Source organism: Salvelinus namaycush, chromosome 1, assembly GCF_016432855.1.
Source record: "Salvelinus namaycush isolate Seneca chromosome 1, SaNama_1.0, whole genome shotgun sequence".
NCBI lineage: Eukaryota > Metazoa > Chordata > Actinopteri > Salmoniformes > Salmonidae > Salvelinus > Salvelinus namaycush.
In genome coordinates this window covers 21576210-21599567 of record NC_052307.1, presented here as the reverse complement: position 1 = coordinate 21599567, position 23358 = coordinate 21576210, and the positions used below count along the sequence as shown (strand labels likewise).

The 23358-nt window shown below is 42.7% G+C and overlaps 1 protein-coding gene across 1 annotated transcript; it reads left to right on the top strand.

The window, feature by feature from the left end:
- Nucleotides 1–2975: 2975 nt before the first annotated feature.
- LOC120054485 (coiled-coil domain-containing protein 92-like) lies at nt 2976–9024 on the top strand. Its single transcript, XM_039001913.1, has 3 exons — nt 2976–3139; nt 5481–5522; nt 8069–9024. Exons 1-3 carry the CDS (start codon nt 3004–3006, stop codon nt 8851–8853), a joined length of 963 nt encoding a protein of 320 aa, XP_038857841.1. The 5' UTR covers nt 2976–3003; the 3' UTR covers nt 8854–9024.
- The last annotated feature ends 14334 nt before the right edge of the window (nt 9025–23358 follow it).

Below are 23358 nucleotides of genomic sequence, written 5' to 3'. Positions count from 1 at the left end.
TTTTGGCTAGCCTTTGTTTGAAAAGATGCATCTGGACATATTGTTTTACCTGGCTGCCAATTCCTGATCTTTTGCGAACATAATTTAAGGAGTTGCGTGCAGCATGAGAGGAATGGGAGATGGAGGAATACAGCAGAAGACTTGTAGAGAGGACGATTGGCTACTATTCTGAACTTTGTGTTGTGAGCTTTCTGGAACCCAGAGCTGCTGAGGCATCACCCAAGTGGGTGCTGCACAGAGTGGAAGAGGAGAAGTCCAGTGGCTATAGGACTCTGGCTGGTTCCCAGACTTGCCCTGTACAAGATCATCAGCAGACTCCATCACCATCATCTACCGTTCTCTGTATAGCTCCCTTCACTCAAGCCATGAGCTGCCCCTCTCCATCTTTGGATGATGAAGCTATCAAAGACTTGTCCTCTATTGGTTGACCTGTCATTATATTGCTTGTTTGATTTTTGCTCTTGAAGTGATTTGAGATTCTATGAAAAGTGCTTTAGAAGTGTAATATGCATGCACAAGGCCTACTTTTAACAATTTCCACAGAAAGTTTTACAAAAACACATTTACTTGAAGAACAGTGCAGATGCAAAGTTTAATAAAATAATGACTGCACAAACAGCACAAACTGTCATTCTGTTATCAAACTTTGCATCTGCACTGTTTTTCAAGGTAATGTGTTTTTGTAAAATTCAGTGGAAATAGTTAAAAGTAGGCCTTGTGCTTATAGTTGTATAGTTTGTTTAACTTTGCAAGCGTTGGTTTTTGTGTAACATAACATTTTAAAGTAAAATATGATTCTCAGCCTCATTCTGTTATCGTGGAATTGCCCACTAGCATAAGGTATGTCTGACTTGCTTTTCCATTTGAATGACTAATGAATCCTACAAGGACACAGTGTCTTATTGCTGCAAACCCAACTGGCTACCTGGCTGTTAAGGTGAAAAGTGGAACTGTATAGATTTAATTCGGCACATTTTCTAGCCGATAAATAAATATAGGCTAAATGTCTTAATTGATTCTCCCAAAGCACATGGAAAGTTAATTCTATCAACTGGAACAAAGTAGCCATTCAACAAAAGCATTTGCTCCACACCCACCCATCATGGTCCATAGGAAAGCTGTGAGTTCATGATAGCTCCAGCATACTCTTGAGGCAGCACCTGGCTAGGTGATTCGTAAGTGATTTTCTAAGTCTTACAGTAAGTGTGTGAGACTTCTCCCCTCTTATCACATGGGGTGTGTCTGGAGCGTTAATCTGTTTTAGCGAAGGATGGTAGCTAGTGTGACTTGCTGCTGCAGTTCATTGATTATTTATGTCTTCTGTGAGAGGAAATGCTTGTTGGTGTGTAAGGGGAAGGGAGAGAGGAAAGGGGAGTTGTCACTTATCACAGATATTCCATTTTATCTTCAAAAGCAACATACATTTTGGATAACTGAGTATACCAAATCACTACAAAGGCAGAAAGAGGGTGGAGGGTTGTATGTTGGTGATGTAATTACAATGTGATGTCATTAGATAATGTTGTTAATTTAATTTTGCCCTGTAATGTCACTGTGCTATCGCATTATCCGTAGTGATGGGAAAGGATTCTGGGAAGTAACCAGGCTTACTGGCATGATCAATGGGAACCTATCAAGCCTGATGCTTGGAAGGGGTGTGTGAGTGTCTGCCATCCATGGTTTACAGGAAGGACTCAGGATTACTCATCTATTATAAATTATCTCTCATAGTGCACTCTTTATGACACATCAGTCACTCTCTCTTTCTGTGATTACTCTGCTGTGTTGGGAGGTCAACTGGTGTCCTTTGCTTCTGTACACACAGTGAGAGAATTTGACATGGCATTGCTATCACTGAAGAGCATGTCTTAAGAGGTGACACACAATTTATTATTCATGTTAGTAAGATGATGATGCAATAGGGAGAAGCTATGAGATGTTTTATTGTAGCTTGCTAATGTATTCAGGGGGAAGGCTCTCTGCACTCAGAGGGGAAAATCAATGTGCTGTCTACTCCCGACTCAGTGGTGTTGTCTGGGAGAGATTGAAGACAATGGGGCTGCTGCTCTGTTCTGACTGACTGATGGTCTCTTACCTCACCCCTGGGTGCCGTCTCTGGCTGAGTACTGGATGCAAGGATGTCCAAGGAGGGAGGAAGGGAGGGAAGCAGGCCCAGCCTGCTGCTGGAGACTGGCTGCATCATGCTGCACCCTCTGTCACTGATGTTTGCTAATGTTCTCAAGATCTCTGAAAGCATTCTGTATTTACCCTCAGCAGCCTCATGTGCTTTGTGTACTGAAGTGGAGGAGTAGCCTGAGGTTCCACCTAGAGTTTGTCCTTTTGTAGCCTCGTTTTTTGGATGACCTGTTGATAATGACCTATTCGGCCTATTATATACTGAATTTTTTTACTGGGTTAAAGTAGGCCTTTTGGCCAACCAACGGCGATGCTGATGAATTGTTTCCCCCTGAGGTTAGTCTTCTTTAGACGTAGACTGCCCACTCTGATGATAAAATCAATAGCTCAACATCAGCGTTTGTAAGCCAATTAGAGTAAGCAACAAAGGTATGAGCCTATGTGCCCCCTCTCTCCTGGCAAAAAGCATTATAATGGTACTGACCGAGTAGCATTCCAAAGACAATCTCGAGATCAATAGTGTGCTATTTTTTTTATTTTTTATATCCTGTGTGTCATCATGTTTGGGCATTAGGCTAGTGACTACTTTAGCAAGCCCAAGCAAGTGGCCAGGAGTTTGGATGGATTTGATGGAATTGTCTTGTAGTCGTAGTGACTGTTCAGTGTATCGTCCAAAGAGGATTATCATGGTCACTGTCATTGGCAGGCAAAGTAAAGCTGGAGCACATCCCAGATGTCTATGGGTGAAAGGGTGAGCATTTAGGTTCAGCACTGAACCCCAGATTGTACGACTCTTGTTTTGATGTCTGTTTTTCGTCTGTGTTTGCAGGTCTCTAGGACTGGTGTGTGTCTGCTGCATTGTCTGCCATGGCATCCCACAATGGTACCCTGGAGAATCAGCTGCACAGCGCCCAGAAGAACCTGCTCTTCCTCCAGCAGGACCATGCCAAAACACTGAAAGGTCTACATGCAGAGATCCGCAGACTACAACAGCACTGCACAGGTGAACATGCTGAACCTCGAATTGAACATGAACTGTGGCCACTATACCTAAATACATACACTTCATACTGCTACAGAATATAAAAACAAACTAGCGCAACCAAAATAAAACATTTTGAACACCTGGATTGCAAGCACACTAGATAGACTATTACATTCTGAGTCATACATGCTGAATACTCATTTACAGTTCTGCCTGAACAACATGCACAGTTACATTAGATCACAGAACAGCAGCACTGCAAAGTTGAACAGGATTAAACATGAACAGACCACACCAGGGATCTTCAACTGGCGGCCTGCAAGACAAATGTGGCCCGCAGACTATTTTATTTGGCCCCTAAATGTTTTCTGAGCCCAACATTTATTAAATTTTGTTATTACATTTTATTTTTTTAGACATAAAAGATTAGGAATTTACCTCAAAATTATATTGTATATTGTATTCCCAACTGTTTCCACTCATAAATAGAGAGACATACATTACCGTTGAAAAGTTTGGGGTCACTTAGAAATGTCCTTGTTTTTGAAAGAAAAGCACTTTTGTCCATTAAAATAACATCAAATTGATCAGAAATACAGTGTAGACATTGTTAATGTTGTAAATGACCATTGTAGCTGGAAACGGCAGATTTTTTTTAATGGAATATCTACATAGGTGTACAGAGGCCCATTATCAGCAACCATCACTCCTGTGTTCCAATGGCACGTTGTGTTAGCTAATCCAAGGTTATCATTTTAAAAGGCTAGCACAGCTGAAAACTGTTGTGCTGATTAAAGAAGCAATAACACTGGCCTTCTTTAGACTAGTTGAGTATCTGGAGCATCAGCATTTGTGGGTTCGATTACAGGCTCAAAAGGGCCAGAAACAAAGAACTTTCTTTTGAAACTCGTCAGTCTATTCTGGTAGTCTACCTATTCTGGTAGTCTTCATTCAGTCTAAATGAAGGCTATTCCGCATGAGAAATCGCCAAGAAACTGAAGATCTGGTACAACGCTGTGTACTATTCCCTTCACAGAACAGCGCAAACTGGCTCTAACCAGAATAGAAAGCGGAGTGGGAGGCCCTGGTGCACAACTGAGCAAGAGGACAAGTACATTAGAGTGTCTTGTTTGAGAAACAGACGCCTCACAAGTCTGGTGTTTTGCGGGTACTATTTAATGAAGCTGCCAGTTGAGGACTTGTGTGGCGTCTGTTTCTCAAACTAAACATTGTAATGTACTTGTCCTCTTGCTCAGTTGTGCTTGTGCTCCGGAGCCTCCCACTCCTCTTTCTATTCTGGTTAGAGACAGTTTGCACTGTTCTGTGAAGAGAGTAGCACACAGCGTTGTACCAGATCTTCAGTTTCTTGGCAATTTCTCGCATGGAATAGCCTTAATTTCTCTGAACAAGAATAGACTGACGAATTTCAGAAGAAAGTTCTTTGTTTCTGGCCCCTTTGAGCCTGTAATCAAACCCACAAATGCTGATGCTCCAGATACTCAACTAGTCTAAAGAAGGCCAGTTTTATTGCTTCTTTAATCAGGACAACAGTTTTCAGCTGTGCTAACATAATTGCAAAAGGGTTTTCTAATGATAAATTAGCCTTTTGAAATTATAAACTTGGATTAGCTAACACAACGTGCCGTTGGAACACAGGAGTGATGGTCGCTGATAATGGGCCTCTGTACGGCTAACTCGATTTTCCATAAAAAAATCTGCCGTTTCCAACTACAATAGTCATTTACAACATTAACAATGTCTACACTGTATTTCTGATCAATCTGATGTTATTTTAATGGACAAAAAATTTGCTTTTCTTTCGAAAAACCAGTACATTCCTAAGTGACCCCAAACTCTTGAACGGTAGTGTATGTGGTTGTGTACCAATGTAATCGAGGTTTGAAATGATTGTTTTTGTCTGTTTGGGCTTCTTGTGTCAATTTGCAGTGTACAAATTATTTATAATTATGTTCCGGCCCCCTGACCATCCGCTCAAGAAAAAAAATCGGCCTGCGGCTGTACCTAGTTGATGACCCCTGGACTACACCATAAGTAAAGCATGACACCCTGAGCCACAAACCAGAGCACACCACAGGGTGGCTAGCCAGGGCCAGGTCCATTAATTCCATCGCTCTGTGCTTTGGCCGATTTGTCAAATGTCCTTGGACAACCTACTGCTAAGCTGGCCTGTGACTCTCACTAATCCTGACCCATCTGTAGAGGCCTGCCATCTCACCTCTCCACTAGATACCTGCTTCTGCATAGGCTCTCTGAATAGCATGCTCCTTGATGCCACTGCACCGCTCCTGTCAGAGCTGAAGCTTTCACTTCCCGGCCTGATCCTCTTCTCTTTTCACAGACTTGACCTATGAGCTGACAGTGAGAAGTTCAGATCCAACAGGTAAGACGTTTCCCAGGCCTTCCTCTATTATGGGACCCCAAGTACACACATATCCACACAGGTATCTGTTTCACACGTCACATTCCATTGCTAGAGCGATTGGCCTGACTTTCTCGCTCAATAACTAATAGCATAGTTATTGAGAGAATACTATGGATCTTTACTGGGATTGGCAGGCAGGGTCAGTTAATTTTCACATGATTTTTCTGTATATTTAATTCTGTGGGAATCGTTTCTCTCTGTGTTTTGACTTGACTCTGCTGTCATTGTGTAAGTAATATAGGCCCTAGCAGTGCAGTGCATTGTTGGACAGAGACATGGAAAATATTTGATGTATTTTGTAGCCAATAATGTTTTACCAATCGCAATTACTTTAGGATTATGTGCTTTCAAATTAAATTGATATATTTTCTGCAAACTATCGTGCTGGCAGTTGTATTGTTAATGATGTTATGTAGCCTATGTGAACTAAGAATCACTCAATATATATAAAGTTCAGGCTCTGCTTGCCTTCACCCTGGCTGTTCAACAGTGGCAGTGACAGTGAACAGCCCAGGCCCTAAAACCTGCAACGCTATTAAATAAGACTTTCTGCAGCAGAACAGAACAGAGGCCTCTGTATTTCTTTGCCCTGGGAATGGGAGAAAGCAGAAGGCTAGGGCTGTATCCTGGTAACACTTTTCCACCCAGGAAACTGCGCTGCAGCCAGAACCGCCTGCTGTTCAGGGCACTGTCCTCCTTTCACAGTCAGCTCATTGCCTAGCTCACAGCACAGCCCCCTCCCATCCCCCATATTACCATGGACATGTAACAGAGTCAAACAGTCTGAATTATATACACAGGAGAACTGCCCATGGGCATGCATTAGAACCACATGGAGGTCTAACCTTGGAATCTGACCTGTAGGCTAGTAGACAGACTCAAAGAATTGATCAATAATTACAGGACATCTATGCAATGGGGAAACAATATAGCAATCAATGTGATGTTGTTAGATATTCAGTCAGTAATATAGAAACAGTGTTAACAATGGGAAGAGGTTAAAGCTCTGCCAGTAAACCTGTCAGTAAACAGTTGTAACTAAGCCCTTCTACCCTCATGCTGACCTTTCAGGACATCATTACAGTCCTGATTAAGCCGCTGAAATAGCTCTATATACTAGCCAGAGAACAATGGGCTGATACACACTTTGTAGCATCTCTAACCATGGACCCAAGCAAAAAAAAATGATAGGAAAGTAAAAACATCCTTTTGCTGAAATCGGAACTGTTTTAATCAGGCTTGATCTTTGGGCTACATTGGCTTGATATTTGATGTATTTTGTGCTACTGAATTATTGAATGGGAAATCAGTCAGTTCACTGTTACAGAATAAGAGTAGGTTCAGGTTGTATGACAGGTAACATGTCTCAATGTTACCTTGTGAATCCTGTAATGGGGAGGTGTTCTTCCTGGCTATGTGCAGTGCAGACAGTGTGGTACTGTGGGGATTGTCGGAGACAGTAGCAGGTTAGTGTTGGACATCATGCAGATTGCAGTGCAGGAAATTAGATGATGTGCCACAGCACTAATGCACAGTCTGCAACTTACTTAGTGCAGCAGGCAGGACTCAGCGGCTCTAGCTGGGGTCCAAAACAAAGACGACATCCCCCTTCTCAGCTGGTAGAGAAACATATCATCACCCCCACGCCCCTAATAGGAGAAAATTGCAGCTCTTAAACACAGACATGGACAACCCCCCCCCCCCATTAAGCAGTAGAAAATCGACATATACTCTAGTATTAGATGTAGATGGTTGTGTTGGGTAGATATCATTATCTAGGATCTATGGTATGCTTTAGGCCTATCTGCTACAGAGAGCTAATAGCTAGGCTATATCTGTACCGTAGCTGATTGTGAATGTGTGTTTGATCATTGGGTTGGGGGGAGGCGATGTGTGGGCAGTGTTGAGCTGGCGAGGGAGGAGGATGGGCAATAATGAAGGTCAGAGGAGAGCTGTGCCCTGGCTATGGACCAGAGCTGTATTATGAGACAGGAGCTATTGCCTCTCGCTCTGCCCACTGCTGATGAGTCTCTGTAGACATCCCTCTCGCCCACTCACATCAGCTGATAGACTGAATCCATGGCCAGTGGGTGCACTTAAAGTGCCTATGGGCAATTAGTGTGTGTGTGGGAGGGGTGGAAGGTTGGATGTACAGTATGTGTAGCCTATATTTTATACAAAATTGCTGTGTGTGTGTGTGTGTGTGCGCGTGTTAAGCATTATTTGGATTTAAGTGACAGCTTTTTGTATTTCGTTTGTAGTATCTGACATGTACACATGCCTACGGTATGTTGACTGCAGATGGTAGCCCTACCAGACCCAATAGGAAAACAGCCTTATGTATTCCTTATGGAATATTTTGAGAGGAATGGACCATGTTTTATTGTGGATCCAAATGAAGCAGGCTACTGTATTGGTGACGGTGAATACTGGGTTTCTGATGGTTGTGTGTGTTTTGTCTTCAAATACAGGTCTAACAGTGTGATTTGTTTGTGTTTGTGCAGACAGCAGTGAGGCGCGCTGCAGGGAACTGCACAGTAAGTGCGAGGAGCTGGAGGCTCAGCTGAAGGTGAAGGAGGAGGAGAACACGGAGCTGCTTAGAGACCTGGAGCAGAAGAACGCCATGATCTCTGTCCTGGAGAACACCATCAAGGAGAGGGAGAAGAAGTACCTGGAGGAGCTGAAGATAAAGAGCCACAAGCTGGCTGTCCTGTCTGGGGAGCTAGAGCAGAGAGCCAGCACCATCGCCTACCTCACCTCTCAGCTCCACACCACCAAGAAAAAGCTCCTGGCAGGCAGTTCCTCCGAGGCCAGTCCCAACGTCAGCCCTGTGAGCTCCTACAAGCCCACCCCTCCCCCAGCTAAAGACCGGCAGCCTGGCCCTGAGACCCCTCGCCGCCGCATGAAGAAGAGCCTGTCTCAGCCGCTGCACTCGGAGTTAACCGAGGTGTACCGGCTGGGTTCTGATGGGAGGAGGATGGTCCTACGGGAGGCGGTGGATGCAATGCCCGACCCCACCCCCTTCCTGCAGGCATCTCGAGACATGCCTGATCTGCAGATGGTACGAGACCGGCCTGCCGTCATACCCCCCATCACCTGTGATCGCTCGTCCAGCCACAGCCCGGCACGGGACCGGCAGCACCATGCACACATGGGCGTTGCACACCGCATCCACCATTGCACCCCTCCCGTGGTGCCTCCTCAGCCAGAGCTGGAGATCCTGGCTGTGGACCAGGTCAATGGGGGCAAGGTGGTGAGGAAGCGCTCTGGGGCAGACAGAACAGTTTAACACACTCACACACAAGAGCGAGAAGGAGCATCACCTACTGTATAAATCACCTGCTTTTTATGCAACACTGCAATGAGCAAAGAATGTAAAATGGAAAACAGACAAAAAAATACCACCATGCCAAATGTTTTGTTTTGAAACACATGTGACTTACACATCCTGTCCTTTTTTTGCTTTGTCTCTCATTTCACTCTGTCATACATTGTGCACATAAACTTATCTGCCAAACATCTGCATTATTGCCTGCTTACCTGGTGAAACCATACACATATTGTCATCGTTACTACCAGGGGTGAAAGTATATTTAATTTCTTACCAGTGCGGGACTACAGAAATTACAGTAGTCTACTTTGCTGACACGGACAAACGGATCAATAAAAACAATGTTGTCTGATCCATATAATTGGCCTACGAAAAGGGGAGACACAAATACAATATGACGACCATCTAACCTAGAGGAGGAAGTTATTGTCCAAAGACAAACAAAAGTGGCACTGACCCAATGACAAAGACACTGAATATGCGCACTCCAGGGATATGGCCGATGTTTTCTGCTACTGCCAATATGATATGCTACTGTTCGCAGAATTCAGTTAAGAATTTTGATAACTAAAAGACAGTGACAATATTTTCATTCATCTCTTTAAAGTAATAGCCAACCGTTTTTCCGCGATTGTACTTTTATTGTAATATGCCTGGCTGGGTCTCTGCTTTTCACTGACAGTCACAACTCAACAATCATCAACATTATATATACAGTTGAAGTCAAACGTTTACATACACTCTAGCCAAATACATTTAAACTCAGTTTTTCACGATTCCTGAAATTTAATCCTAGTAAAAAATTCCCTGTTTTAGGTCAGTTGGGATGATCACTTTATTTTAAGAATGTGAAATGTCAGAATAATAGTTGAATAATTTATTTCAGCTTTTATTTCTTTCATCACATTCCCAGTGGGTCAGAAGTTTACATATACTCAATTAGTATTCGGTAGCATTGCCTTTAAATTGTTTAACTTGGGTCAAATGTTTCGGGTAGCCTTCCACAAGCTTCCCACAATAAGTTGGGTGAATTTTGGCCCATTCCTCCTGACAGAGCTGGTGTAACTGAGTCAGGTTTGTAGACCTCCTTGCTCGCACACACTTTTTCAGTTCTGCCCACAAATGTTCAATAGGTTGAGTTCAGGGCTTTGTGATGGCCACTCCAATACCTTGACATTGTTGTCCTTAAGCCATTTTGCCACAACTTTGGAAGTATGCTTGGGGTCATTGTCCATTTGGAAGACGAATTTAACTTCCTGACTGTCTTGAGATGTTTCTTCAATATATCCACATAATTTTCCTACCTCATGATGCCATCTATTTTGCGAAGTGCACCAGTCCCTCCTGCAGCAAAGTACCAACACAACATGATGCTGCCAACCCCGTGCTTCACGGTTGGGATGGTGTTCTTCGGCTTGCAAGCCTCCCGCTTTTTCCTCCAAACATAACGATGGTCATTATGGCCAAACAGTTCTATTTATGTTTCATCAGACCAGAGGACATTTCTCCAAAAAGTATGATATTTGTCCCCATGTGCACAGTTCCTAACTGTAGTCTGACTTTTTTATGGCGGTTTTGGAGCAGTGGCTTCTTCCTTGCTGAGTGGCCTTTCAGGTTATTTCAATATAGGGCTTGTTTTACTGTGGATATAGATATTTTTGTACCTGTTTCCTCCAGCATCTTCACAGGGTCCTTTGCTGTTCTGGGATTGATTTGCACTTTTCGCACCAAAGTACGTTCATCTCTAGGAGACAGAACGAGTCTCCTTCCTGAGCAGTATGATGGCTGCGTGGTCCCATGGTGTTTATACTTGCGTACTATTGTTTGTACAGATGAACGTGGTACCTTCAGGCATTTGGAAATTGCTCCCAATGATAAACCAGACTTGTGGAGGTCTACAATTGTTTTCTGAGGTCTTGGCTGATTTCTTTTGATTTTCCCATGATAAGCAAAGAGGCACTGAGTTTGAAAGTAGGCCTTGAAATACATCCACAGGTACACCTCCAATTGACTCAAATGATGTCAATTAGCCTATCAGAAGCTTCTAAAGCCATGACAGAATTTTCTGGAATTTCCCAAGCTGTTTAAAGGCACAGTCAACTTCTGACCCACTGGAATTGTGATACAGTGAATTATAAGTGAAATAATCTGTCTGTAAACAATTTTTTGAAAAATGACTTGTGTCATGCACAAAGTAGATGTCCTAACCGACTTGCCAAAACTAGTTTGTTAACAAGAAATTTGTGGAGTGGTTGAAAGACAAGTTTTAATGACTCCAACCTAAGTGTATGTAAACTTCCGACTTCAACTGTGTGTGTGTGTGTGTGTATAAATACAAAAGTATGTGGACACCGCTTCAAATTAGTGGATTCTGCTCTTTCAGCCACACCCGTTGCTGACAGGTGTATAAAATCGAGCACAAAGCCAAAGGATCTCCATAGAGAAACATTGGCAGTGGAATGGCCTTACTGAAGAGCTCAGTGACTTTCAATGTGGCAGTGTCATAGGATGCCACCTTTCCAACAAGTCAGTTCGTCAAATTTCTAGAGCTGCCCCGGTCAACTGTAAGTGCTGTTATTGTGAAGTGGAAATGTCTAGGAGCAACAACGGCTCAGCTCAGCCACACAAGCTCACAGAACGGGACTGCAGAGTGCTGCAGCGCATAAAAATCATCTTCCCTCGGTTGCAGCACTCACTACAGAGTTCCAAACTGCCTCTGGAAGCAACGTTAGAACTGTTCGTCGGGAGCTTCCTTGAAATGGGTTTCCATGGCCAAGCAGCCACACACGAGCCTAAGATCACCATGCGCAATGCCAAGCATCGGCTGGAGTGGTGTAAAGCTCGCCGCCATTGGACTCTGGAGCAGTGGAAACGCGTTCTCAAGAGTGATGAATCACCCTTCACCATCTGGCAGTCAGACAGACGAATCTGGTTTTGGCGGATGCCAGGAGAATGCTACCTGTCCCAATGCATAGTGCCAACTGTAAAGTTTGGTGGAGAAGGAATAATGGTCTGGGGCTGTTTTTCATGGTTCGGGCTAGGCCCCTCAGTTCTAGTGAAGGGGAACATTAACACTACAGCATACAATGACATTGTAGACGATTCTGTGCTTCCAACTTTGTGGCAACAGGTTGGGGAAGGCCCTTTCCAGTTTCAGCATGACAATGCCCCCATGCACTAAGCGAGATCCATACAGAAAGGGTTTGTTGAGATCGGTGTGGCAGAACTTGACTGGCCTGCATAAAGCCCTGACCTCATCCCCATCGAACACCTTTGGGATGAAGCCCAACATCAGTGCCCGACCTCACTAATGCTCTTGTGGGTGAATGTTCCAACATCAAGTGGAAAGCTTTCCCAGAAGAGTGGAGGCTGTTATAGCAGCAAAGTGGGGACCAACTCCATATTAAGGCCTATGATTTTGGAATGAGATGTTTGATGTGTAAGTGTCCACATATGTTGTGTATTTGATATTTGCTGCGTGCGCTGCCCAAATTGCGGGCACTTCCGACTGTAGCCTAGGCAATTTAAAACATTTATTTTTTATTTTTAAGACGCCAATGATCCTCTATGGCCAAGTCATGCTTTCTGCTGTAGTTGACTGTTTTGAATTATTTATTTATGTATAGACAGGAGTAAGCTAATTAGGATATATAATTTTGGCAATTCAATGTACTTTAGGGAAAGCTTCCCCTAGCATTATGGACACGCCGCCTATGTTTTTAATGTGGCATAAACAACACCAGTCATTATGTTTTCATCTGATTGTTAATCAGTCACTCAACAAAGGCGCTCCTGTAGGCTACTCGCGCACATTCGTCCACTCACAAAATAATTTCAACATCCAAACCCCAACAGTGCACTGTGCACCCGCAATTTGATGAATGGAAAGAGACATCTGTTACAAAACCCCTATGTGTATTGTAATTCTACGATTGTCATTAGGCCTAGATTTGTAGTATGAATTGATTCATCAACTGCGAGCCTTGGGTCTCTGCCACTCATCTCCGCCTTGTCCACTAGCATCTCCGCCACTCAGCTCCCCGCCTTGACAAAATGTAAGTATTCTCCTCAAACCACAATGCAATTCGGATCGAATACCAGCCGGTTTCCAGTCAATTCGCAAATGTGTCATGCGGCTGACCTGCAGTAATGTTAAATAATGCTGTAATGGCCTATCGTTATTTGGGCATGTTGTATTAATTGTGATAGGCTCACGTTTTACCGATATAACCAACAATTTATTTAGCCAGGACGCTGTATGGGACAGATATCGCCTTACTTTCACCCCTGGTTACTACTACAGTTAAGTTATCCATCCATACTTCATCTGGTCAGCAATATTGTCCAGTCATGTCAACAAGCTACTGTATATAAAGTATACAGCTACGTACATGCTATAGAAGTTAACTTATTAAACTAATACTCCCTGAATGTTATTCATCTTATTGTGATGTCATGTCAATATATGGACAAAACAACAGGAAAGAATCACACAAATGAATAGGTAATTGGCAAGTTCTTTATGCTGTTTAAGAATGGGTCAAATAGGGCGGTGTACAGTATGTGTTCTTTAGGTGTAAGTGGAAGCAAGAGTGAGGTGTGTATGTGTCATGTATGTGACACAAAAATGCCAATGTCATAGCTTTCACTAAGACATTGTAGACACACAACTTTGTATGACATATGTCCTTTATGATATCTGTAAATATGTAATGGATTTATTTATTGGTTGGTTGTTTTACTTTAATATAGAAAAATACATCCCAAGTATCAAAATAATGGCATTATATAATCACTTATTGTCATTCTTCTCACATCACACTTGTCCTTGAATACTATGTATATGACAATATATTAAAGTGGTCCTTTTTCTTACTAATGTGGTGTGTGTTGGAAAGAATCTAACCTCTGTCAAAGGCTTTCACAACGTCAGCGAAGCATGGGAGCCGAGCCTAGGAAGAATCTGAAGCAGAAACTGCTTGAAGTTTCAGGCTTCCAGTGGACATACTGTAGGATGAGAAACATGCAGTGGCAATTTAAGCATGTAAAACTTGGTGGGGCAAACGTAATATTTTTAGACGCATGCCAGCAAAGCCACTACATAACACAACACTAAACAATACATTAATTGTACTATAATGGTGACAAACGGTGCCCACAAACTGTTAGGGCCTACATAAAGCGGTCCAAACAGCAGAGCTTTCTTTTCAGCACCATGCAGTGAATTAGTCCTTACCCCTGCTACACCTGGCTATCAGCAGAGCCTTGTCTGGAAGCGAAACATTTAATTCAGCCTCATTAATTGTTTAAAAAAAACATATACTACCGTTCAAAAGTTTGGGGTCACTTAGAAATGTCCTTGTTTTCCATGAAAACATACATGAAATGAGTTGCAAAATGAATAGGAAATATAGTCAAGATGTTGACAAGGTTATAAATAATGATTTTTAATTGAAATAATAATTGTGTCCTTCAAACTTTGCTTTTATCAAATAATCCTCAATTTGCAGCAATTTCAGCCTTGCAGACCTTTGGCATTCTAGTTGTCAATTTGTTGAGGTAATCTGAAGAGATTTCACCCAATGTTTCCTGAAGCACCTCCCACAAGTTGGATTGGTTTGATGGGCACTACGTACCATACGGTCAAGCTGCTCCCACAACAGCTCAATAGGGTTGAGATCCTGTGTCCTCTTGCTCAGTTGTGCACCGGGGCCTCCCACTCCTCTTTCTTTTCTAGTTAGAGCCAGTTTGCGCTGTTCTGTGAAGGGAGTAGTACACAGCGTTGTACCAGATCTTCAGTTTCTTGGTGATTTTTCACATGGAATAGCCTTCATTTCTCAGAACAAGAATAGACTTATGAGTTTCAGAAGAAAGATCTTTGTTTCTGGCCATTTTGAGCCTGTAATCGAACCCACAAATGCTGATGCTCCAGATACTCAACTAGTCTAAAGAAGGCCAGTGTTATTGCTTCTTTAATCAGCACAACAGTTTTCAGCTGTGCTAACATAGTTGCAAAAGGGTTTTATAATGTTCAATTAGCCTTTTAAAATGGTATACTTGGATTAGCTAACACAACGTGCCATTCAAACACAGGAGTGAATGTTGCTGATAATAGGCCTCTGTACGCCTATGTAGATATTCCATTTAAAATCTGCCGTTTCCCGCTACAATAGTCATTTACAACATTAACAATGTCTACACTGTATTTCTGATCAATTTGATGTTATTTTAATGGACAAAATGTGCTTTTCTTTCAAAAACAAGGACATTTCTAAGTGACCCCAAACTTTTGAACTGTATAGCTGATATGGCTGACTTGCTTAAACAAATGTTGTTTCAACTGACAATTGAGATGTGAAAACTATGGCATAAGGGGTAGACGAGGGGATAAGAGGCAATCCGTAATTTCGATAAAGACATTAATGAGCGAGCTAGGACGGACGTAGTCAACATAAATATTTGTTCAACACTTTTGAAATGTACAGCAACAGAATTCAGAACATGGGCCGTTCTTACAGTATTCTCCCTGTACACCAAGTCAGAACCGTAGGATAAATAAAGGGGGCATATAAGCAGACAGTGAAAGCTCTTACAATATTCAATGATTACATTTCTGTTAAACAGGCTACAGGCTACATGTGCACCACCAAGTCAGAAGAGTAGGCTAAATTATGAGGGGGAAATGGACAAAATTATTAGGGTGAGGCACATGGGCTACTAACAGCTTACTACATACACTTCGTATTACTTTCTTAGTTATAGTATACATATCTCCCTGGCATATTACATCATTTATGCAGAAGCATACGATACATTTTTGGACTCACCTTGTTGTGCTGTGCTCACTTGAACAGGAAGGTGGCGCGGTGATCCTTCTTGTGGGCTCTAGAAGGAGGCCAACATCTCGACTTGGAATTCTGAGTTGGATGACCGTTCAAAATTGTTTTCCGTATTTTCCCAGTTGGAGTTAGTTTTATCCGAGTTCCCAGTTGTCTTGAACTCACAAAAGTACGAGATTTCCCAGTTCAGAGTTTCCAGTTGTTTTGAACGCGGCAGAAGTCATGCTGGATTGACAGCATGGCCAATGTATTCAAACTTTTCTGGCCCATGGCGTTACTCCCTTTTCCATAATATCCAATTGGTAGTTACGATCTTGTCTCATCGCTGCAACTCCCATACGGAGTCGGGCATAGTCAGCTGTGACACAGACTGAGATTGAACTCGGAGCTGCAATGGCGCATTAGTACTCATTGTTGAATTGGCAATTTCCCACTTGTTGTGTATTGATACGTTTTATCTATAGTTTCTCTTCATATGACAAGGATTGAAAAGGATTTGCCAGTAGATTTCTGACTTAATGCATGATGATGACTCCTTGTCTAGCTTGCTAGTTAAGATTTAGAAAGTATGATGTTGACATGATCAGTCCAATCAAAGCTATGGTAGATATAACGCGATTTGACATTTTATCTGTGGCCAATGACCTTGAGCCTTCTTGGATGAGCACTTCTAATGTAAGTCTATGGCAGCATCCAAGGGGCTTGAATTTTCGAGCTCTACAAAAGAAATCAGCCAAGATCTCAGAAAAAAAATTGTAGACCTTCACAAGTCTAGTTCATCCTTGGGAGCAATTTCCAAACGCCTGAAGGTACCACGTTCATCTGCACATAAATCAACTTGGGGGAGTGGACATTTACTGCTGAGGCCTTAGAAAACACTGGAACTATTGTATCTCTCTTGCAAGTTTGTATAGCTGTAGCATGGGCTTGGTCTGAGGAGTAGCAGGTAATGACATATGCAGTGACATCACTAGGGCTGGACTTCAGGCTTAATAAAATAACTTGGGACGATTCCTATGGGGCAGAACTCATGAGAGACATCAGTTGTATATGTGATGTTTGATCTTTGACTTCTGTCTACAGCTGTACATGTATTTCGATTAAAATTGTTATGATTTATAAGTGCACATTTTGAGTGTTCCTTATTTGTTAAGTAAATAAAACGGAGCACAGAAAAACAGAACCAACATTTGGCGAGCTTGCCAGGAGGGAGTGAGTGCAACGCTACTGGACGGAACCTGAACCCCCTTCTCTGATCACCAAATTGTAAGGTAAGCAGACACCTGTTATATCGAAGTCTGTAATTTATAAGAAGTGGGTGTTCAGTGTTTCGCTGGTATGTAAAAGCGCCGCCTCCCTCTTGTAATTGTAAAAACAAAGGAACCTAAAATGTGCATGTATAAGTCAATGAATGTGTGGTAATTGTTGTATGTCAATGTGTGTTATATGTCATATGGATAAGAAGAGTAGCTCGCCTTCTAGCGTGTTGGGGTGCTGGGGTAACTTCCGGAAGGGTACTCAAGAGTAGTTAGGATCAGAAGCTGTATCTAGCGGGAAAGTTCTGAAACAGGCGATAACCTATGGGGCACCTGGAAGATAGGAATAATATGTTGTCTGTCCTTATGTGTTTGGTGTGAGTGAAATGCGCAGTGGGTGAGGAGATAAACGAATCGTGAATTGGTTATTTATGATAAGGAGGAGGATGAGGAACAGTATATAGATAAAGGCATTAAACTGGAATAGTATAAGAAAGGGATTTTTGGAAGTGAAGACAGCAGGAAGGAGTTCTGTCATTGTATAAGAAAAGGCGGGTTTGATAAAGATAATACCTATATGACGTATATTACCCTACACCCCAAGGAACTAGTAATACCCTCAACATATTTTGTATTAGTTGACATACGACCTATAATTACTTGTAGGAGGATAGATAAGGATACTTTTAAGTGGAATTGGTGGAGAGGAGGTTTTGTTTTATGGGCATATGAGAAGACAGTGGAGGAAATAGAGTTAAAACTGATACAATACTATAGATATTATTGCAAGTTAGATAATAGGTAGGTAGGAAAGGCTAACATAGAGCACCTACACCATTATCATTACACGGCTGACTGTCAAATAAAACCAAACAGATGCTCACCATGTCTGCAAAGGCCTGCAAAGTAGGTTTTATTAGGTAATGGCCAATGGTGGAATAAAAAGTTAGCAGTAGGACAGAAGTTATTTGAATAACAGGTTGAACATATTTGTTAGTGACACTTTCCTACCATAGGATAGTATAGGAGAGGTACAACCCTACAACCCCTAATATACCAGTAAAATTATTACAAGGAAGTGGTGTTCTGTAGAGATTTTCATAGAAAATTACTTTGTGACGCTATCACCAGGGGGAACTGGTGAATAAAATATTACTGATACTCTACCCTTAGGAATTGAAGTCTAGCATGTGGTTGTCTATGTGAGGCACGTGTGTGAAATATATTTAAGTTTAGTAGAACTGTTTACTATTTACCATAGCCTGGAGGAAGTGAGAGTAGAATTAGGATTTCAGTATCACCCACTGTTGTTTAACACACACTGAAAGGAGATATAGGCATATTCCTACATATTACACCCACTTTAGAATAACCCTATAGAAAACACATTACACGCAGACTATCTAAATAAAAAGCCGGAGCACCATGGCACAGTCAAACCAGAATGAGGAGATAGGAGCAATGAAGCCTGTTACGCCTGTTGATTATATGCAAAAGAAGTTTACTGCTGTGGAATTTACATTTCCTTTTAAGAAATGGCATGTTTGGACAGAGATGGTATGAGAACATAGATATCCAATGGCTGGTTCATTCAACAAGACTAGGTTGGATTTAGTCAAGGAGGTATTTCAGACAAGGAGAAGGGGATGAAGAGAAGTGCCCTTGTATCAGAAACGGTGATGGGATTGATGGTGCTGGAAGAAAAAGGAGGCACAGTTCCTGGAGGGAGTTTCCCTCGCCACCCCAACTCACTCCACAAAAAGGACAGACTGGAAGACCCTAGACATCTGCTCAAGTTGTTTCTACAGGCTCACCACAACCACAGCCTGCATCTCCCCCACATTCACATCAGTCACACCTGTGAACCTGGTGCCTGCAGGGTATGTGCTTTTCACCACTCAACATTATGGTGACCCACAAACATGGACTCGAAGAGGAGGTGGGCCCGCCAGAGCCCTTTGTGAATGGAACAACACTCAATGCTGAACCTGTGGGCAGTTGGGGCATGTGAGTTCGCAGTGGGGGAAATGGAAGAGGTTACAACAGGGGCAGAGGAAACTTTGGGTCTGGTAGAGGAAGAGGAAACTCAGCCCCAGTAACATTCGCCCAGAGCTGGAAATGCTCCCCGGGGCCACTTATGCCCTATGGACAAGGAGGACAAGTTCATGACAGAGGACAGCCATGGCCAATGCGAAATCAGAACACCAACAGTTATTATTTCCCTCAGAATCAACAATGAAGGTGCCCGACACCCCTGCTCCAGTATGAATTCAATAATGGAAGAGAAGAGCCAATGGTTACTCTTAATGTTAAGGACATGACCTACCATTTCTAATAAGACACTAGAGTTCACTGTTCCTGTTTAGACAAACCTGGAAAGGTTGTTTGGGCTTCTCTGAGCAAATCATCAGTAATAATAACAGGGACATCGGGACAGCCTAGGAATGTGTACTGAACAAAGAATTGTTTGATGAACCTCTGCTTGACATGGTGCTGTTTGTTGATGGTTCTGCTTATATACAGTATATCACAAAAGTGAGTACACCCCTCACATTTTTGTAAATATTTAAGTATATCTTTTCATGTGACAACACTGAAGAAATGACACTTTGCTACAATGTAAAGTAGTGAGTGTACAGCTTGTATAACAGTGTACATTTGCTGTCCCCTCAAAATAACTCAACACACAGCCATTAATGTCTAAACCGCTGGCAACAAAAGTGAGTACACCCCTAAGTGAAAATGTCCAAATTGGGCCCAAAGTGTCAATATTTTGTGTGGCCACCATCATTTTCCAGCACTGCCTTAACCCTTTTGGGCATGGAGTTCACCAGAGCTTCACAGGTTGCCACTGGAGTCCTCTTCCACTCCTCCATGACATGTAGGATTAGCTGTAGTAGATGTGGAAGGTGATATTGAGGCCCCTACCAGACCATTTATCCGCGCAACAGGCATATTTATTAGCTCTGACCATATCTTATGAATTGGGGGAAGGGAAGGCCCTTACTTGCTCGTGGGGTTTAGAGAGCAAGAGGGTTTACTAAGTCCACAGGCACACCTATTTAAAAACAGACCTTATGTTGAACAGTTGATTGAAGCTATGTGAAAACCTAACACATTGGCTATTGTTAAGGTTGAGGCACACACAGGTTGCTGTGATTGTGCTAGAATTGATATCAGCATAGCTGATGAGGCGGCCATGATGGCTGTTTCCCGTTGTCACACACATCCATTTTATTTTTTGTCGTTTGTGTCAACTGAAACTACTGATCTTGAGAAACAGCAGCAGGCTGATATTCTCAAATCACCAAGTGTGGAGGGAGAGTGTGCTCTCTGTCCTAGGTCTGGCTTAAGGCTACATCTTTTGTCTGGCATGCCCTGTTTACCATCAACCATGATCTTTAATATTTGCCGATTGGCTCATGGATTGAGCCATTCATCAAAGGGGGGATATTAGGAGGAGAATATTTCGGCCCAATGGTTTTGCCAAAATTTGAATCAGCACGTTAACTATATATATATATATATATATATAAAAACTGTTCATTTATCGTTGCGCGACATGTTTGTTATATAAAATAGACAAGGGAAATCCACTGCAACCAGGGAAGTTCCCCACTCCAAAAAGACCTTTGGTCCACTTTGCTATGGATTTCATAGACATGGTAGAGCGAAAAGAAAGAAAGAGAAACTGCCTGGTGATAATTGACAGGTTCACCAGGTGGGTGGAAACATTTTCCACCACCAACTGCGTTGCGCGAACAGTTGCAAAATTGCTAGTTAGGGAAATTATACTCAGGTTCGGAGTGCCTGAGGTTTGTCTGCAGACAATGGGGCCCATCTCATAGGAGATGTGGTTGCCCAAGTGGCCAAAATTATGGGTGTTGACCAGAAGTTTGTGTCCATCTATCACCCGTGGAGTAACAGGATTACAGAGAGGGCTAATTAAATGATCAAAGGGGGATTGCAAAAGCCTGCCATTCCACAAAAATGCGCTGGGTGGAATGCTTGCCCCTTGTCCTCGTGAAAATGTGCAGCAGCCTTAACAAAGGTATTGGGTGTACACCTTATGAAATGTTAACAAGACGACCAATGAACACCCCAGGGGTGAGACCTATGACTGACCGACAGATAGACATAACTAAGACATAGTGTGACCATTTTGAGTACATGAAGGAACTAACTTCTATTGTAAGTTTTCTCCACTCTCACACTAGGAAAGCAGCAGAACCAATCCACGAGGTCCGGATGGCACCATCTCTCCCATCCCAGGCTTCTCCCAGGTTGGCAACCATCCTGCTTTAGGACACAGAGGAGGAAAGAGGCTGAGATCCACCGATGAGGAGGGGCCAGAGGAGAAACGGGGGAGACCACAGCCAGAGGGCCGAGACCAAAGGCCAGAAGAACCAACAGAGGGTTCTGCCACAGAACCTGAAGAGTCATCAGATGTCGAGGACATCATACACACACACTATGGTTGTGAATCTTGAAAATCGCTACCATGGAAACACACATGATTGGTATTTATTGCTCTCCAAATCCTACTCGTTCCCTTTGTGGATGGGGATGTGGAGAATAATGAATGGGTGAAGGCAGTGACATATGTAGGATTACAGGGAAAGGGGAACACATCTGGCACACGGGTAATGATTTTCCATAAACCCACCTCCACAGCCTTTCTGTGAGGAACCCAGGCAGTACCAACTGGAAAGAATGATTTTATGCAAAGGAACAATACCAGGGTTCGACAAAGAAACAGCAATTATACTATTCTGATGTTGGTCACTAGGGGGAAGGAAGCAGCATAGGAAGGTGGATTATCCAATAGGACAACAGGTAATAATTCAGATGCAGCTAAAGAATTTAAGGAGGGTGGATCCATTGAGACTAAATGGCCAAGGTGGACAAAGGTTCTTAGCGTACAAGGTAATGGCTAAATGTCCTCTGGTCTGATGAAACAAAAATAGAACTGTTTGGCCATAATGACCATCGTTATGTTTGGAGGAAAAAGCGGGAGGCTTGCAAGCCGAAGGACACCATCCCAACCGTGAAGCAAGGGGGTGGCAGCATCATGTTGTGGGGGTGCTTTGCTGCAGGAGGGACTGGTGCACTTCACAAAATAGATGGCATCATGAGGTAGGAAAATTATGTGGATATATTGAAACGACATCAGTCAGGAAGTTAAAGCTTGGTCGCAAATGGGTCTTCCAAATGGACAATGACCCCAAGCATACTTCCAAAGTTGTGGCAAAATGGCTTAAGGACAACAAAGTCAAGGTATTGGAGTGGCCATCACAAAGCCCTGACCGCAATCCTATAGAAAAGTTGTGGGCAGAACTGAAAAAGCGTGTGCGAGCAAGGAGGCCTACAAACCTGACTCAGTTACACCAGCTCTGTCAGGAGGAATGGGCCAAAATTCACCCAACTTATTGTGGGAAGCTTGTGGAAGGCTACCCGAAACGTTTGACCAAAGTTTAACAATGTAAAGGCAATGCTACCAAATACTAATTGAGTGTATGTACACTTCTGACCCACTGGGAATGTGATGAAAGAAATAATTGCTGAAATAAATAATTTTATATTTTGAGGGGACGTAGTGTCCCCGCAGGGACGTAGTGTCACTGCGCAACTAGAGATCACGGCGATTTTCAATCACGGCGCAACTAGAGAACATTACCAACCCCTACGCTCAGTGTTTTCCGCTGACTGCCCCACCACTACAGAAAGCACTGAGCTAGGCTGAAACACCTGCATTTTGGAGCTGCCTTACTCGAGAAAGCAAAAAAGAGGCCATGTTTGTATGCGACATTATTGACTTTTTTTTCTTACATTGTTTGTAAACTGATATGTGACACATATTAATGTCAAAATAACATGCAAAACAGGAAAAAATCATGTTTATTTATTTATTTTATTTTTTATTAGCTAAACAGGTGGGGCTCAAAAACAGGTGGGGCTCTGAATGATGTGTTGCCACTGGAAACAGGTAATTCATTACACAGTGTGTTTTTGCAACTATTGTAACACTGGGTGTGTGTAAAATTAGACGAACACTATCACACTGTCATGATAATGTTACAACACAAGTACTGTAATTTAAAGTAGATATTTTACAATACATGTAGGTTTGGTCAAAGGCAAAATGGCAAGACGGCATCTTTTATTGGTAATAAAGTGTGGGACAGCTTCTTTCTGTGTATAAATGAAAACAACTAGTTTCCACACTCATCATGTTCAGTTATGATTATTGGCTAACCATTAAGACGTTGGTTTATCCCGTGGGAGACCTAGATTCAGATCCCGACCCTGACTATGGCGCCCAACTGTGGGACGTTCTCTTGGGGGGAGGAGGTCGGGTCAAAGGGAGG